Source organism: Cnephaeus nilssonii (assembly GCF_951640355.1).
Source record: "Cnephaeus nilssonii genome assembly, chromosome: 9".
Taxonomy (NCBI): domain Eukaryota; kingdom Metazoa; phylum Chordata; class Mammalia; order Chiroptera; family Vespertilionidae; genus Cnephaeus; species Cnephaeus nilssonii.
In genome coordinates, this window is record NC_137080.1 from 65,597,216 (window position 1) to 65,616,169 (window position 18,954).

Below are 18,954 nucleotides of genomic sequence, written 5' to 3' on the forward strand. Positions count from 1 at the left end.
GTCTATAAGTTGTTGAGCTCAAAATATTAATATAAAAGAAATATCACATTCACAAATAAAACATTAAAGAAACATCTCATTTGAAATAAGAAGGAAGAAAGGATCTATAAACATATCAGTTCTTACATCTGGTGATAGCTGTTTTGTGTAGTTAATACCAAAGACCACACTTTCAAGAGTTGGAATCACAGAATCTCTGTTTTGTGCTGGTGCATTTCTATTTAACCAAGTAGTCTTCACAGGGCGAGGAAAGCTGGAGAAATAAGTACATTATGGTCACAACAGTCTACTTGAATAATAATTTAAATACTTAAAAAGAAAAGTCTTACAGGAATAGAATAAAAAGCAAGGGTTTTGCAAGTTTATGATTTCTAAAGTATTCCAAAGTAATTTTTCCTTTAGTAATTTGAATTATTATGAAAAGACACAATGAATATAGATTTTTAAAAACAGATTAGATGCTTGAGATTACTTCTTTATAACTGGGCTTCAGGGAGCCTCAAAGGATCCCAAAGATAAAACAGTGGGATCCAGAGTAGCTAAATGACAAATGAGGGTCAAGCTTTAATTTGGAAATAATTATCTGTCAGAACTGGTTACCAACTTTATAAAGTTAACACTTAATCAAATATGGATAGTACATAGAGAAGTAGAGAACTCGCACATTAAATGTAGGGAAATTACTAAATTTATTTGTTGCCTCTATTTCTCGAAAAAAGATATTTTCTTTCTCTTCACTAAAAGGCTATGAACTCTATTAAGATATTCTTTATATATGCTTCAGGGCACCATCTCAACCATATATTATATGAACCACTGTTGCTAGTATTAACATTATATTTCATATATAAAATTCTATAGAATAAGAAGTCTATCCTGTTTGAAAGTTTAAAAATCATACACAATATTATTTGAGATAAAGTACTGGCTAATCATACATAGGCCAAAGAATATGGACTATTTGGCAATGTGAAAAAAGGGAAAAGACAGGAAAGTAAATCAGTTTTGCCATAAGCTGAGAATAGCCTTCATCTGCAAAATCAAAATCCCCAGCAAAGAAGGGAGCAAGTTGATGGTAAATTCCACTTGCTATGATGCGTTTTTGAGAATTGAGTTATAAAAGTTGCACTTAAAAGAATCTATAATAATAAAAGCATAATATGCTAATTGGAATGGGGAAGCCAGGGCTGCAAGGGAAGCCCGGGTCCCGGGTGCCAGAGGGAAGCCGGTGCTGGCAGCCGGGGTGGGGGGGGGTGGGGTGGGGGGAGGTGGAGGCCTACTATTGCACAAATTTCGTGCATCGGGCCTCTAGTTCATATATAACAAACAGTTTATGTAAAAAACAAGCAAATAAAGAAATCCTAACCCCACTTAATTTTATATAACTGATTTAATGGCTATAGTTGGGTTGATCATAGAAATTGTTTTAACGAAAAGGATAATATTATAAATTAAAATTTTTTCATTGTTTCAAGAATAAAAAGTTCACCTATAATAAAACTTCAGGAAAAGCTTGTCGAAGCATAAATAACGAGGAATGTTACCCTTAACATGACCCCTCTACCAGCACACCACTAGCAAAAAGCTGTCCCTTACCCTCTCCTTGCTTCCCTTCTCCAGCCTCATGTACAGGCAAAGAAAGGCAGGGAAAGATGTTGCTTCTTTCAGGGCAAAATTCTAGCAGCAAGAGAGGGATATCAGGGCCCATGGCAGCTAGGTAAAGAACAGAACCTCAGATGTTGCAGGCCCCTCATTTTCTTTCCCAGCCACTAACCAGAGCCAACACTTAATCCTCTTGGCTTCTGATTCTGAGCCAAAAATGTCTTCTCCTTCCAGCAAACAGTCTCTAGGAGATGAGCTGTCCCTTTCTCCTACTAGTCTGTGGCAAAAACTGCTGCATTACAAGAGGAAGCACACAATTAACTCACTAGGATTAGTATGAATATTGCTACTCTATGTATTCAGGGCCTTAGAAAGCAACATTAATAACCTGAGCTAACCTCTATGAACTATATATTTTTCAGAAGAACAACTAAGCCAGTGCTATAAAGAAAAAGGAATGGTAGATTTAGTTTAGTTAGGGATTCTTACTGAAAATACAAAAATAAGAGATTCATAAAACTACAGGCATGTATTTCATAAACAAATAAACTTTCATCATTATAACCTAATATACAAGTCATATAAAAGTATATTACATACTACTTATTTCAAAGTTATATTTCAAAAACCTCTTTCTTATCAGAAAGTTTCATTCAGTTATCATATTACATATTAATTAATTCAATCAAAATCTAAAAATTTTTGAGGAAGTTTATGATAAAATAATATATAATAGAACATGGTTTTATTTACAGAAGTTACAAGCAATCGAGAAAAAACACTCAAAGGCCTAAGAGGTCAGACAAAGATGGCCAAACATTAGTTACTTATTAGAGAACTAGATTTTACTAGAGAATAAGGAAGGCAAAGCAAGTCATCAAACAGATCTCTTCCTGGCCCTCTGCTCTAAAAGAGATTATGGGAAAACACAATGGAAGAGGTTCTCACTTAAGTTTTTAAAACAATGTAAAGATATGCCACAGGAGGCTCTTACTTGTGGGCAATATGTTAAATTGTGGAGGTCTTCTGCAAATTCTGAGGATAATTCTAGAAAATTACCTACTCAGTGTTCTGACAAATTAGTCTAAAATCATAACCTTTAAGCATCATCCCTAATATCAGCTGTTGGAATCAGATTTGTGTCAGAAATTATAAAGTAGACAATTCAAAAATCCAATCAATTTGGAGTCTTTTCATATATTACTGATTTGAAAAGTGTCCATGAATTGCCCATACCATAAGGAAAATGTTTTATTATAAAAATGAGAGCTTGAATTTTATTCTTACATTAATAAAAGAAAATGTATCTCCCCAGGGTAGTGGGCAGAAAAAATAATTTCTCCAATGCATTTATTATGATCCAGAATTTTATGTACTTTTAAGCTAAAGTGATATACATAAAATAATTTTAAAAGATTTAGTCAAGATGTATTCAAATTGATTAATGACTTAGAAAACAAGAATTACTGTATAGTATAGATTTAAGAAGATAAAATTAGTCCATCCAGGCAAGAGACAAACAAAAATCTAAGAAAAAATTAATATACTTTTCCAGAGGGTGAATAATTACAGTGTAGCACTGCATGAAAACATAAATTCAGACTAAACAATATTATATGGTTATTTCCAGACTGCATTATTTTTCTTGGTCAGTTTATCTGACAATGATTGCTGCATATTTCTGTAACAATAAAGTTATCAATCAAACGTTCCCATGCTCTTCAATTTTATTAATTCGATATTTTAGTATAAAATGTAAGTATTTATTAAATAACTATGAATTAGAAATTCCTTAGTTCTTCAGTTATCTTTATCAAAGTATCTGTTTTCACTATAAAAAGAAAAGGTATTACATTAATAAAGACCAGGTATTGGGTTAAATTTACCTTATTAGTGGCTGGTGTAGTGCAACCAAAGATGCATGGACTGTAACAGTCACAACAGAAAGGTGGAAATAATCAAACATAACATTAACATGATGATGAAGACCTCTATGGATGTTAAAGTGCAGCTTCAATGTTCGGCTACTTATTAGTTGCAAGGCATTCAGATCATCTGCCCTAGAAAAAGCAACATATGTGCATATAAGTATAAAATATTTCCTAAAGGCTAATATTCTGTAAAGCTGTTTAAACTATTCAAACATTTAGTTACTTAATTATTTTTTAAAAACTGATAATGTAAATAATTTTTAAAGCATCATGTTTACATTAGACAGCAATATAAAATCTTGTTGATTTCACTACCTGAAGCTCATGGCACAAAGGAGTAGGCCTAACCACTGGGGAAAGGTTGAATTCTAAGAAGTAAATGAGGAATCTAATATTAACAGGTAATAGTCACGAGTAACTATGGATTTTTAATTGTTTTGTTTGCCTACTTACGAATAATCTCCATCTGTAAAGTGCAGATCCAAGGATAACAGAAAACCCATTTCCTCAAGAGTTTCTTCAATCTGAAGAAAAATTATAATACAAAATACTTTAAAAATACTTATAGAAAGTTATAAATATGCACTGAGGCTTTACAAAAAAGTTATCTAAATATATATAAAGAGATATTTACCTTTTTTTCATCCAACAACATTTTAACTTTGAAGATCATAACATCATTTAAAACAACCTCCTCACTTCTATATAGAATCTGAAATGTTTTACTGCAAATCAGAGAATCATGAACTGAAGCTGGAAAGGCTAAAGACATACCTAAAACAAGTAAGATACATAAGTGACAGGTAAAGGACAAAATATACTACAAGAAAATTAAAACTTTTACTTTAAAACACTGTAAACTTGATTATATTACTCCAATGCCAGTATCATTTTATTTAGCAATATTAAAACATTTCTGATAATTCATTTCTATGATAAAAAATGATAAATGCATTATAACCATTATTAAGTTGTACAATTATCTTCATCCAAGAAGGTAATATGGAAATCACAAAGTAGATATTTTAAAAGTAAAAAATTGATATGTATACCACAAAAGAAAGCAAATTAGTTTTTCATAGCTTGCATAATAAAGAATTTGGTTTGCTTTTGTCCTGGTTGCTAGGAAGTAACCTCTAAACCTTGGAATAAAGAATCTGGCTGGGGAAAATGGGAGATACTAGGTATCTGTAATACTACCAACAATAAAAATATACTTAAAAAAAAAAAAAACAATGACAAAAAGGAATCTGGCTGGTCATTGTCCCTGATTTCTGGAAGGTGATCTCTGAATCCTTGGAATTTCCCAGTGATAGAAGTGTCTCTGTTATTCATAGTGGGCCCTGAGATTATGTTAATGAGGTGATTCAAGGTGGGCCCCTAGATAGTTTATGCTAAGGAGATTCAGGATAGGAGTTGGCCCCACCAGTAAGACCTATCACATGATTAGAGAGCTGGGACTTTGAGCCACATGATGTAAATCCAACCTCCAGGGAAGGGAAGGGGGCTTGAGATGATGATTCAATCAACCATGCCTGTGTAATAAAACACAAATAAAAACTTTGGACGTTAAAGTTTGGGTGAGCTTCCCTGGTTGGCAATATTCTATATTTTGTAACATATCAATATTCTGGGAGGGTAATGCATCCTGACTCCATGGGGAGGGAATAACAGAAGCCTCACAAATCTAGGATCCTCCCAAATCTTGCCTTATGCATTTCTTCTTTAGGTTCTAATTTTATCCTTTTGCTATATAATAAAACTGTAAGACAAGTAGAATGCTTTCCTGAGTTATATGACTTATTCTAGTGAATTGTCAAACTGGCAGGGGTAATACAGGAACCAAAATTTATAGCCAGCTGGTCAGAAGTGAGGGTAGTTTGTGGACTCCTAAACTTGCAGCTGGTGTCTGAAGTGAGAGAATCTCAAAGACCATGTCCTTAGCCTCTCAAGTTTGGTCTGCCCTCTGCGTTGTTGGTACTAAGTCACTCCAGCAGGCCACCTGCTGTCTTATTTCTCTATCCTCAGATATAACATGATATGAGGATCCATCAAAGAAACTGGAGATGTATAAGCCAGAGATAAAGCCAGGTGGGCATCTCTATGGGTCAGCAAGCCCAGAGTGGGATATCAGGGTCCAGCTGGAATAAGAGGGTGGTCTGTTCACACTGAGTGGTAGTCTGATATCTGAGCCTGTGCCTGGTGAGAAGAGCAGCCTGTAGTGAAGTCAGAACCTGAGCAGGGTGAGGAGGGCAATCTAGGTGAAGGGGTGACTTAGAGTGAGGTATTGGTAGCCATGCAAGATGAGGAGGGCAACTGTATGGGAGGGTACCTAAAGCTGGAGAGCTGGAGTTCAAATTAGGTAAGGAAGGTGTCCTTGTAGACAGGCATCATGTTGTAGGGTGGAGTCCAAAAGAGAAGACAAAACTTTCATATGGGGGAGAGGGTGAGTGTGGGCAGTCTGACACACTCTGATTGAGCCCAAGTAAGGTAAGGAGGGTGTCCACATAGGGGAGTCACCTGACATGAGGTGCTGAAGCCCAAGTAGCCCATGACGGAGAGGGAAGAGTGACAAGGGACTGGCACATACAAGGGACTGATTAAATAAAAAAATTATTAAGGATGCGTAAATATACACATGTGTACATACATTCACTCACTAGCTGTATCCACTTAAAGGGCCTAGGATCAGGACAGCCCCAAATATTGATTTTTAGATACTATTATTCACTAAAAGGAATCAAGGCTTTTGGAGAAATGGCTGACTCCAGAGCTGGGGCACCAATAGGATGAGAAAAGCCTGGGCCATCTTTTTATACCAGAAAGTAAGAAAGTGCTAAAAGAATGAGAGGACACATAAAAAAATACATAAATACCTCCATATAATTCTGTAAATTACATCTGCACTGAGTGTTACAAAGAAGGGCAGCTATAGCATCTTATAATATGAGAATGAGCCGGGTCTGTGGAGTCACGAAAGCTTTTGTTGACAAAATAGCATCTGAATTGAAATACCATGAAAAAGTATTAATCAAATAAAGATGGAAAGAAAGAGCATTTCAGGAAGAAGGAACTGAAACTTATTGAAGGCAAAGGTCATGTCTCATATTTCTTACTTCATATATTATGAACATGGTCAGCACTAGTGGAGAAAATGGAACCCGTGTATACTGTTGATGAGAATGTAAAATGGTGTACCTGCTATTGAAAACAATATGGAGGTTCCTCAAAAAACTAAAAATAGGACTACCATTGATCCAGCAATCCCACTTCTGGAAAATAGGATCTCAAAGACATATATGCATTCCCATGTTCATTACAGCAATATCACAGTAGCCAAGAGGTAAAACAATCTAAATGTCCATTAATGGATGAGTAAAGAAAATGAGGTATAGGATGGAATATTTTCGGTCTTAAAAAAGAAATAAATCCTGTCATACTATACAACATGAATGAACTGTGAAGACTGATGCTACATAGACCAATGATTCTACTTGTACTGAGTTTATCTAAAATAGTCAAACTCATTGAAACAGAAAATAGAATGGTGGTTGCTAGGGGCTGAGAGGAGGGGGAAATGACAAATTGCTTTGTATGGTATAGAGTTTTAGTCACACAAGATGAAAAAATTCTAGTGACATTCTGTATACAATGTGCATATAGTTAACAACACTGTACTGTACCCTTAAACATTTGTTAAAAGGGCAGATTTCATGTTATGTTTTTTTGTTTTGTGTTAGCCACAAAACAAAAGAAAAAGAATGAATATTTTACTCTCGAGTGTTAATACCCCAGGGCAATATCCTATAAAATAAAATCCTAATATGCTAAGTGTCAAACCATTCATTTGACATTCGACCAGTTGCTATGATGCGCACGGACAGGTAGGTTAGCTTGCTGCTGGGGTCTGGCTGATCAGGACTGGGCGAGATGGGCCGGACACACCTTGGAGCCCTCCTGCGGTCCCTCTCGGCCCGGATAGTGCACTGGTGGGGTCCCTTGGCCGGGCCTGTGCCCTCTTGCAATCCGGGACCCCTCTGGGGATGTCGGAGAGTTGGTTTTGGCCCGATCCCCAAAGGCAAGGCCAAGGGACCTCACCAGTGCACAAATCCGTGCACCAGAAAAGCCCTGAGGTTTCTGTCCTAAGGTAAATAATAATCTTCCTGACATTCTGTATTTGGGCCTGCGTGCCCAACTATACCACAGCTTATCCAATTACAAACCTTTATCCCTGTTTTCAGGATCACCTTTCACTTCATTTCATCTGTTATACCTGCCTAAAATTCCTGGAAGGTGTTCCAGAAGGTAATTTAGCTCCCACTTGTGTTTTCTGTCCTTCAAAAATTTATTGAAATATTTGTCTGTTACTCCTTTTTGTGCTTTTATATTGCGATTACGAAAGAGTATTGGAAACAAAAAACCCCAAGCATATGTGATGCTCAGTTTGTCTTGAGTCTGAAGCCCTCTTTGCTTTTAATATTTACTAGATGATACTCTGCCTATGAGCTTAGGAACCACATATATCTTTTTCATTGCTTTAAGAGTAAGCACTATGTTTATACATAATAGGCACTCAGCAATTATTTACTGAATAAATGAACTTTCATCTAACTTCTTAATTTATTGTCCTATTTCCTTGTTGAAATAACTATTTTCACTCTGCATCTCAGTTATCTGCTAACCCAAATATCAGATCTACAACTTTAGTGACTTGTGATATACAACTATAAATACTTACATTTAGTCATAATTTATATTTTATTCCTCTATCTTTCAGCATTTTGTTTGGTTAAACAGCTAGCATTGGTATCTCTTACTTTGTAAACAAATGAGCATTCATCTAAATACATAAAAAGCTAGCGACCGGAATACTGTAACGACCGGAATGACTGGTTGTTATGACGCCCACTGGGGCCAGTGAACCCGCCCAATCCTCCAGCCAACTTCCTGCAGCCCTCCCCCCAGCCAACTCTGCCCCTGATCGGCCCTCCCCAAACCAATTGGGGGTGGGGCTGGCTGGCCAACCTCCCATGGCCCCTGACCCCTGATCGGCCCCCCCACCCCATTCGCCCCGGCACCTCCCCCAGCTGGCCGGCCCTGATCAGCCCTAATTGGGGCAGGCCGGCCAGCCAACCTCCTGCTGTCTCCTTCTCCCGACAGGCCCAGCCCTGATCTGCCCTGATTGGGGCGGGCCCGTTGGACTCCACCCATGCATGATTTCATGCACTGGGCCTCTAGTTCAATCATAATTTATTAAGCCTCTAAAAATACCAGGAGCTTTGAGAAATGAACATAAATAAAAATATGATTTCTTTTTAGAGTTCCTAATCTAGTGTGAATGGAAACATACAAGCAAATAATTGCAGTACAATGTGCTAATCTCTTAACTTCCTATTTCAGGAGACTAAAGCAAATGGCAATGTAATTATCATTATCCCTTAAGCCAGGTAAATAGATAACTAATGGCAGTGACAAAAGAAGCTGCTGACCACAGAGAAAGCAAAATAAAGGCTTATAATAGCAACTAAACTCTACTTTCATTATTATGCAAAGTTTATTGAAAGATCTAACTTTATGGTAAGTTTTCTATTCAGTTGTTGAGATTATTCAGTTGTTGAGATTATTCAGATTAATTAGTAACTGAATATGAATAGTCTCTAAGCTATTATTTCTTTAAACTTTCCTCATGTTATAAAAGCATTCTGATTTAATGATTTTTGATGTTTGATTGCTTCAGAATTCCAAATTCTGAGGGGAAAAAATTACAAAGTGCTATGGAAACACAGTAGAGGAAACTTCTCATTACCTATGGGAGTTAATCTATAGCTTAACAATGGTGAGATGAGGAAGAGAATGTGTACAAATAATGAGGTAATTTAGAACCCATCACATTTGAGAAATCAGTAGTGGTTCTATAGAATCCATAGGGAGAATGGTGGGAAATACAGTTAGACATGTAAAATAGGGTAAAATAATGAAAAATCTTAAGTCAGCAAAACTACCACATTTCAGTGGCTCTCAAAGAAAGGGCCTGAAAAGTTGGTTGCTAGACAAAGCTTATGGGGATAACTAATAGGGGAGAAAGAGATAGTTCTTCTAGTAGCACTTCAAAGTATTTAAAGCTTTATCATAAGTGGCCAATTAACTACTGCCAAGGCAAAGCAATTGGACACCAATCCTTTCTTAGTTTGATAACTAGTCCTTATTTTCAACCTTACTTTTTTCATATTAATTTTTTAAACTGCTAAAACCTGTATAAGAGCACTAGGTAGTGGTAGGTAGGAAGAAGAATGTAAAACACACACACACAAAGAATTTTATCCATACAGATGATTTTAGAAAAACCCTTATCAAATACAAATAATGAAAATGCCTTTTTTGTTCAATAAGGGTTGATTTCCTATTAGTCCAAATGCTTATCTAATTGTCAACTTTCATAAAAGTAATAAGACCTTCCTCACACATTGTTTGAATTTTTGTGAAATTTCCCTGACTTTCTTCTCATAAATAATAGTCTCAAATCAGAACTAGACATTTTTCCAAAGACATCAAAGTAGTCAACAGACACACAAAAAGATGTTCAATATCAGTAATCATCAGAGAAATGCAAATCAAAACCACAATGAGATATCACTTCACACCTGTTAGAATAGCTTTCATCAATAAGAGACAAAAGATGATGTACTGATGATGATGTGGTGGAAAGGGAACCCTTATACACTGTCAGTGAAAATGTAAATTGATCCAACCACTACAGAAAACAATATGGAGGTTCCTCAAAAAATTAAAAAAGATGTACCATATAATCCATCAGTTCCACTTTTGTATATATACTCAAAGGAAAGTAAAACAGAGTTTTGAATAGACATATGCACTCTCATGTTTACTGCAGCATTATTCACGACAGACAGGATATGAAAAAAACCTGAATGTATAAAAAGGTATGATATGTATTTACAATTGAATATTACTCAGCCATGAGAAAGGAGTATATCCTGCCATCTAACAACATGAATTGACCCTGAACCCATTATGCTAAGTGAGATAAGTCAAATAAAGACAAATAGTATATATCACTTATGTAGAATCTAAAAAGTCAAACTCATAAAAAACAGAGAGTAAAATGGTAGTTACCACGGGATGGGTATAAGACTAATGTTGTTTAAGGGTAGGTACAAACCTTCATTGAGTAGTAAATAAGCCATAGAGATCTAATGTACAGTGTAATGTATATAGACCACCATAGTTTACTATAGCCCTAACTGGTTTGACTCAGTGGATAGAGCGTTGGCCTACAGACTTAGGGGTCCCAGGTTCAATTCCAGTCAAGGGCTCGATGCCTGATTGCGGGCTCAATCCCCCCAGTGGGGGGCGTGCAGGAGGCAGCCAATTAATGATTCTCTCTCTTCCTCTCTGAAATAAATAAAAATATATTAAAAAACTAGAGGCCTGGTGCATGAAATTCGTGCATGAGGGTGTGTGTCCCTCAGCCCAGCCTGCACCCTCTCCAATCTGGGACCCCTCGAGGGATGTCCGACTGCCCGTTTAGGCCCGATCCCAGTAGGATCAGGCCTAAAGGGGCAGTCGGACATCCCTCCCACAATCCAGAACTGCTGGCTCCCAACAGCTCGCCTGCCTGCCTTTCTGATTGCCCCTAACCGCTTCTGCCTGCCAGCCTGATCATCCCCTAACCACTCCCCTGCCAGCCTGTTTGCCCCTAACTGCCCTCCCCTGCAGGCCTGCCCCCAACTGCCCTTCCCTGCAGGCCTGGTCGCCCCCAACTTCCCTCCTCTGCAGGCCTGGTCACCCCTAACTTCCCTCCCCTGCAGGCTTGATCACCCCCAACTGCCCTCCCTTGCAGGCCTGGTCCCTCCCAACTGCCCTCCCCTGCTGGCCATCTTTTGGCGGCCATCTTAGTTCCACATGGGGGCAGCCATCTTGTGTGTTAGAATGATGGTCAATTTGCATATTATCCTTTTATTAGATAGGAGGATGGAGGTCTGGTGCACGGGTGCGGGCCAGCTGGTTTGCCCTGAAGGGTGTCTTGAATCAGGGTGGGGGTTCCCTTGGGGTGTGGGGCGGCCTGGGCTAGGGGCCTGTGGTGGTTTGCAGGCCGGCCACGCCCCCCGGCAACCCAAGCGGAGGCCTTGGTATCTAGGATTTATTTATCTTCTATAATTGAAACTTTGTAGCCTTGAGCAGAGCCAAGCCTCCTGCTTGCTCTGTGGCTGCAGTCATTTTTGTTGGGATTTATTTATCTTCTATAATTGAAACTTTGTAGCCTTGAGTGGAGGCCTGGGCCAGCCAGGGTGTGCAGAAAGCTTGGCTTCCTCCATTGTCGGGGGCAACTCAAGCCTCCTACTCTCTCCAGCTCCATGGCTGCCGCCATTTTTGTTGGGATTTATTTACCTTCTATAATTGAAACTTTGTAGCCTTGAATGGAGGCCTGGGCCGGCCACGGTGTGCAGAAAGTTTGGCTTCCTCCATTGCCGGGGAAACCCAAGCCTCCTGCTTGCTCCGTGGCTGGAGCCATCTTGGTTGGGTTAATTTGCATACTTGCTCCTGATTGGTGGGCGTGGCTTGTGGGTGTAGCAGAGTGATGGTTAATTTGCATATTACCCCTTTATTAGATAGGATAGTTTACTATAATTATGCAATGTGAAAAATTACAAAGGCAATCATATTATACTATATAAGCATATCAAAGTAACATGCTGTACACCTTAAATTTATACATAGCTAGTGGGTGGCAAAACAAAATGTGAAACTAATTATGTTCAAATTCAAACACTTTCTATAGATTAAGCCAGTTTTATAAGCACAGAAATGTAATCCCAGGTACCTAGATTTCCTTGTTAAGTTATAAATTCAGGGATCTTTTGTAGGTCTCTTGCTGTTAGTGATCATTGTTCATGCTTCTTATATCAAAAACAGTTTTAATGATTTAAAAAAATTTTTAATTTACTTATTAACATGTGATATAATCCTATGTACTTAATCACTATGCTACATAACTGAAATTATATAAATCATAGGAAAAACAAAATTAATTTCACTATAAGTTCTAGCACTTTACAACAGTAAATGGTTCACAAATTATAGTAAACTAGTGGCCTGGTGCAAGAAATTCGTGCACAGGGGGTGTGTGTTCCTCAGCCCGGCCTGCACCCTCTCCAATCTGGGACCCCTTGAAGAATGTCCTACTGCCCTTTTAAAGGGATTGGGCCTAAACCAGCAGTCAGACATCCCTCTCACAATCCAGGACTGCTGGCTCCAGCCGCTCACCTGCCTGCCTGCCTGCCTGCCTGCCTGCCTGCCTGATTGCCCCTAACCACTCTGCCTGCAGGCCTGCTTGCCCCCAAATGCCACCTGCCACTGGCCTGCTCGCCCCTAAATGACCCCTGCCAGCCTGATCACCTCTAACTGCCCCCCGTGCCAGCCTGCTCACCCCCAACTGCCCCCCATGCTGACCTGCTTGCCCCAACTGCCACCCCTGCTGGCCTGCTCACTCCAAACTGCTCCGCCCGCTGTCCTGATCACCTCCAACTGACCTCCACTGACGTCCTGCTCATCCCCAACTGGCCTCCCTGCTGGTCTGCTTACCCCCAACGGCCCCGCCCCCAACCAGCATGATCACCCACAACTGCTGTACCATCCTGGCCTGATCACCCCCCAGCAACCCAAGACCCCAGCCTTTTCTTTTTCAGCACCTCCTTGAGCGGAGGCCAGGGCCGGCTGGAAGCAAGTATCTGGGATTTATTTATCTTCTATAACTGAAACTTTGTAGCCTTGAGTGGAGGCCAGGGTGGGCAGGAAGCTTGGCTTCCTCCATCACCAGGGCAACCCAAGCCTCCTGCTTCCTCCAGCCCCGTGGCCGCTGCCATCGTGGCTGGGTTAATTTGCATACTCGCTCCTTATTGGCTGGTGGCTGTGGCTTGTGGGCATAGCAGAGATACGGTCAATTTGCATGTTTCTCTTTTCTAAGTGTAGACTAGGGGCCCGGTGTGCGAAATTCGTGCACTGGGGGAGGGGTCCCTCAGTCCAGCCTGCCCCCTCTCACACACTGGGAGCCCTCAGGGGATGTCCTACAGATGGCTTAAGCTCGCACCCCATTGGGAGCGGACCTAAGCCACAGTCTGGCCTCCCTTTGCTTGAGGCAACTGGGCTGATCAGGGGAAGGTGCCAGCCCCATCACCCTGCTGCTGCCAAGGTATTTTCATCAACAAAAACTCCAGTCCCTTCACCATGAAAAAATAACTTTCTTTAAGCATTTTCAAGATGTGTCTTTCATAGGATATGACATTTCTTTCTTTATTTTTCTTTTTATCCTCACCTGAGGATATCTTTCCATTGATATTTTCCCCTTCCCTCCAATCCCAAGCTCAGCCCCTTCCCAAAGGTTTAGGTTTGGGAAGGGGTCCCTCCGCAGCACCTCCCCAAGCCTAAAGCCTCCACCCCAGGTTTAGGCTTGGGAAGGGGTCCCCCCCGCCAGAACCTCCAATCACAGGCTCGGCACCTCCCCAAGCTTAAAGCCTCTGCCCGGGTTTAGGCTTGGGAAGGGGTTCCCCCCCCAGGACCTCCCCAAGCCTAAAGCCTCCACCCCAAGTTTAGGCTTGGGAAGGGGACCCCTGTCCCTCCCATCACAGGCTCGGCCCTTTCCCACGCCTAAAGCCTCCGCCCCAGGTTTAGGCTTGGAAAGGGGAACCCCGCCCCTCAGATCGCAGGCTCGGCCCTTTCCCACGCCTAAAGCCTCCGCCCCAGGTTTAGGCTTGGGAAGGGGACCCCCGCCCCTCCGAAGGCAGCTTGGCCCCTTCCTAAACCTAAAGCCTCCGCCTGTTGGCCGGCTGGGAGTGACTTGGGTGCCGAGGAGGTTCCCTGGACCCAGGTATGTATGCAAATTAACCACCACCTTTGTTGGGTTAATTTGCATACTCACTCTGATTGGCTGTGGGCATAGCGAAGGTACGGTCAATTTACATCTTTCTCTATTATTAAGTAAGATGAGCCAAAACTTGACTGCTTCCCAGTCTTTCTTATTTCACCAGAAGCCCAATAATAATATTTTACATGTATACAACCCTTTACAATTTGCTAAGAACTTTTACTTATTTCCACACCTTATTTAACTTATTTCGACAACCTTGTAAGGTAGGAAACACATTTCACAGATGAGAAACTGGAGCTCACAGATGTTAAGCGAGTTTTCCAAGGTAATAGAAAAGGAAGCTGGAATCCTGATTCCAAGTCACTACTTTATTAACTATAACAGAGCCTCATCTTTGAATCTACAACTTCTAAAATACCAAAGATCTATATATCACAGGTGACCCAGATCAATACCAAAATGGTAACTGGATTTGTCTTGTCTTGCCAGAAACTTATGATCCTCTTTCTGTATGCTGAATAGCATTTCAATTTTATAAACCCTTTTCCCTGTTGTGTTACTATAAAAATGTAAATGTTGTTACTTATTTCAACATTTGGAACTAACCCATAGAAAAAGCACATAAGATTTAACTACTAAACAGAATATGAATGTTAGCAACCTTGATAATATAAAACAAAATATATCTAACAGGTTGGGAGGTAGAGAAAAAGAGAAAATTTGAATAAAAACACAAGATTACATATCTCCTTATTTAATAAGAGGCCTGTCATATTTGATGAAATAAGGTATGAAGCCTTAAGTATATTATTTGAAGGTATAGTAATGGTTAAAGAAAGTTATGGGAATAGTGTGAGATAAATTGTCATTTATTGTAACAAGAACTGAAAATGTCTACATAGAGTAAACAATTAGGACTAGAGAAACAGTAAAAAGTGGATGCATCTAGAGAATGAGCTATGGTTTTCACTACAAATCTTTCTGGACTAATAGATCTTTTAATTATTTGCCTGTATTATTTGCATAAAATTTTTTTTCAAAGAAAAAAGATATATGGATATTAAAAAGCAAATAAAATAACATACATTTCTTTTTAAAAAATACTATCACTATTAGAAATGGATATTTGTTATTTGAATTTTTTGTTGAAATTGTACACAGTCCTCTAAAATTTTAAGCTGGGGCCTAGAACTAGAATGACTTCTCTCTTGCAGAAGTCTCTGAATGTATTCTTACTAATCAATTTCAACAGCCAAATACTCATTATCTTTCATGACTGATGTTACTACAGAGGACAGCTACTTCCTGACCCAAACCTCTCACTGTCAGTACAATCTCACACTGGAAATAATTTAAATATATTAAGACTAGTAGCCCGTTTGCACGAAGATTCGTGCAATAGACCTTCATTCACCTGGCTGCCTGCACCAGTTTTCTGCCGGCACCAGGGACCCAGGCCTTGGCTGTGGCCACCGCCTTCTGCCTTTTTCAGGGTCGGGGCAGGGCCCCGGGCAGTGGCCTTGGGATCCGCGGCACCCAACATCCTTGCTAAGGATCGCAGGAGCCGACCCCCAGTGGTTTCCTGCGATCCGTGCAGGCTCCCCGCTGGTGCCCAAGGCCTGGAAAGCCTCGGGCCCTGGGACCCCCGGGAGGGGCGGGAGGGGCCGGGCCACGCCCCCCCAGGTGGCCGATTGACCCCCGGGCCCCCGGGAGGGGCGGGAGGGGCAGGACCACACCCTCCCAGGTGGACGATCAACCCCGGGACCCCCGGGAGGGGCCCGGACACGGCTCCCCGGGTGGCCGATGGGCCCGGCCACAACCCCCGGGGTGCCGATCGCCCCAGGCACCCCGGGGAGTGGCGGCATGGGCCCGGCCACGCCCCCCGTGGTGCTGATGGCCCCAGGCACCCCCGGGAGCGGCGGCATGGGTCTGGCCACGCCCCCCCGGGGTGCCGATGGGCCCGGCCACGCCCCCCGTGGTGCCAATCGCCCCAGGCACCCCTGGGAGCGGCGGCATGGGCCCGGCCAAACCCCCCCGGGGTGCCGATGGGCCCAGGCACCCCCGGGAGCAGCGGCATGGGCCCGGCCACGCCCCCCCGGGGTGCTGATGGGCCCAGGCACCCCCGGGAGTGGCGGCATGGGCCCGGCCACTTGGCACCGCCATCTTGAACTTCTCAACGGCGGATATGCCACCCGGAGTCCCGCCCCCAGCCTCCTCCCGGCCCAATCGTGGGCATAGCGGAGGTGCGGTCAATTTGCATGTTTCTCTATTATAAGGTAAGATAAGCCATATAATACCATCTAATTCCTCCTGCATCTAACCTGCCCTACTGTGACTCACAGACAAAATCATTATTTTTTCAGTTCTTCTTGAACATTTTCCATAAATATGCACAAGGTGTGGGAATTATGATAAAATAGTGATAGAAAGATAAGGTCTTGAAATAAAGTATAAATCAAAGTTAGAAGAAAAACAGGGTATGCTTATATGTGGAATCTAAGAAAAACAGACTCAGATACAGAGAACAAACTGGTGGCTGCAGGGGGGATGGGCAAAAGAAGTGCAGGAGATTAGGAGGTATAAACTTACAATTATAAAATAAGTAATGGGAATGTAATGTACAGCATAGGGAATATAGTCAATAATATTGTAATAACTTTGTATGGTGATTAAAGGTGAGTAAACTTTACCTTGGTGGTCATTTCATAATGTACATAAATACTAAATCAATGTCATATACCTGAAACTTATAATATTATATGTCAATTATACTTGAAAAAAGGAAACTGATGTATAAAATGTATAAAGAAAATCCAAGCTGCAATAATTTAATTAAAATGTATGCAACCTCTTAACATTTTTCTGGAATGATGGTATAAAAATACACATACATATATATAATGTTTCCAATGTAAGCTAAAATTACATATTAAGGAAGTCTACTGTTTTCCAAACCTAGGCTTCTCTTTTAAAGACTAGTGTGTGGGAGAAACCAAGATGGCGGCATAAGGTAAACACCTGTACGTGCTGCCTCTCACAACCACACCAAAACTACAACTAAAAAGACCAAACAACTATCACCCAGAATCACGGTAAAGCTGGCTGAGTAGAAGTTCTACAACTAGAAGGAAAGAAAAAAGCGCATTGAGACCGGGTAGGAGGTTCAGAGGAGTGGAAAAGCAGAGGTATGGAGGTGCGCAAATCAGGCTGGTGACTGGGTGCACTGTTTTTTCCAATTGGAAGGGAGATACAAGCTCCCGACTGCTCTGAACTCCAGTTTACGGCGAGACTCTGGGGACCCAGACTCCTATGGGGAGAAGCTGGACTGTCTGGCATCAGGTTGGAAAGTGAGGGTGGCTTTCTCGCAGAGGTGCTCGCAGGAATCACTGTTTACTGCGCTGGGGCGCGGGACACAGAAATGCGGAGACGCAGAGACTGCTGACTGGCAGCCATCGCTGTTTGCTACGCTCTGCTCTGGTGATTCCCTGAGACCCCCGCCCCACCCAATTCACAAACCCACCCAAGCTATGTGCAGCGACTTTTGCATATGAATGGCCTGCCCTTTTGCAGCTTAACCTAACAAATTGTAGCTGGGTAAGAGAGCTCCAAAACTTCCAAACCCCAAACAAAGAGGAGAAATCTGCAGATCTTGCTGTAGCTCCTGCTGGGTGGCCTCAGACAGTAGCTGACTTGCACCTCCTTGGAGATCCAGGAGCCAGAGTACCTAGTGGTCAGTGTGAGACGACACTAGATTTCAACTCTTCACATACATAAGTGACACACTCAAGAGGCAGACTCAGTGAGCACCAAAGCCCCACTGAAGCAAGTCTTGCCCCATAAGGGTGTCTCCAGCACAGCAGTTCTTCCATTAGACACAGCTGATCCTCACAGCCAATTGGCCTGGAGGTCAATTCCTCCCAGTGTACCAACAGCAATCAAGACTTAACTACAACAAGACTGTGCACCCAGCCCACAAAGGGGTGCACCAAGAGTGTCCACCTCAGGTGATTGGGGAGGCTGAGCCTCTGGGCCCTATAGGTCACCTACCACACAAAGCCACTCCATCAACACAGGGAAGCAGCCAAAATGCGGAGACAAAGAAACATGTCACGAATGAAAGAAATGGAGGAAAGCAAACTACTGGATATAGAGTTCAAAACCTCAGTTATAAGGTTACTCAAGAATCTTCTAGAAACCACCAAGAAACTTAGTGAGACCTCCGAGGAACTTAGTGAGACCTTCAAGGATCTTAATGAGAATACCAAAAAAATGGAAAAGGACCAGTCAGAAATTAAGCATACACTGTCTGAAATAAAGAATAATATACAGAAATCCAACAGCAGACTAGAGGACCCCAAGAATCAAACCAAAGATCTGAAATATGAGGAAGCAAAAAAAAAAAACCCAACCAGAAAAACAAAAAGAAAAAGGAATCCAAAAATATGAAGATAGTGTAAGGAGCCTCTGGGACAACTTCAAGCGTAGCAACTTCTGAATTATGGTGGTGCCAGAAGAAGAGAGCGAGCAAAATATTGA

At 41.4% G+C, this 18,954-nt stretch overlaps 1 protein-coding gene across 8 annotated transcripts in view; it reads right to left on the reverse strand.

Annotated features, from left to right (window-relative positions):
- FAM135A (family with sequence similarity 135 member A) overlaps positions 1-18,954 on the reverse strand; it is a 101,722-nt gene that overhangs the window by 55,742 nt on the left and 27,026 nt on the right. For 4 of the 8 annotated variants that reach the window (XM_079780956.1, XM_079780955.1, XM_079780959.1 and 1 more), the window contains exons 5-8: positions 4,168-4,307; positions 3,987-4,057; positions 3,489-3,662; positions 127-253 (exon numbers count right to left, since the gene is read on the reverse strand). In XM_079780956.1, coding sequence (XP_079637082.1) covers positions 127-253; positions 3,489-3,662; positions 3,987-4,057; positions 4,168-4,307 — 512 coding nt within the window. Of the gene's footprint in view, positions 1-126; positions 254-1,774; positions 1,895-3,488; positions 3,663-3,986; positions 4,058-4,167; positions 4,308-18,954 lie in introns of those variants that run through there. The other 4 variants (XM_079780954.1, XM_079780953.1, XM_079780957.1 and 1 more) reach the window with 2 other exon arrangements.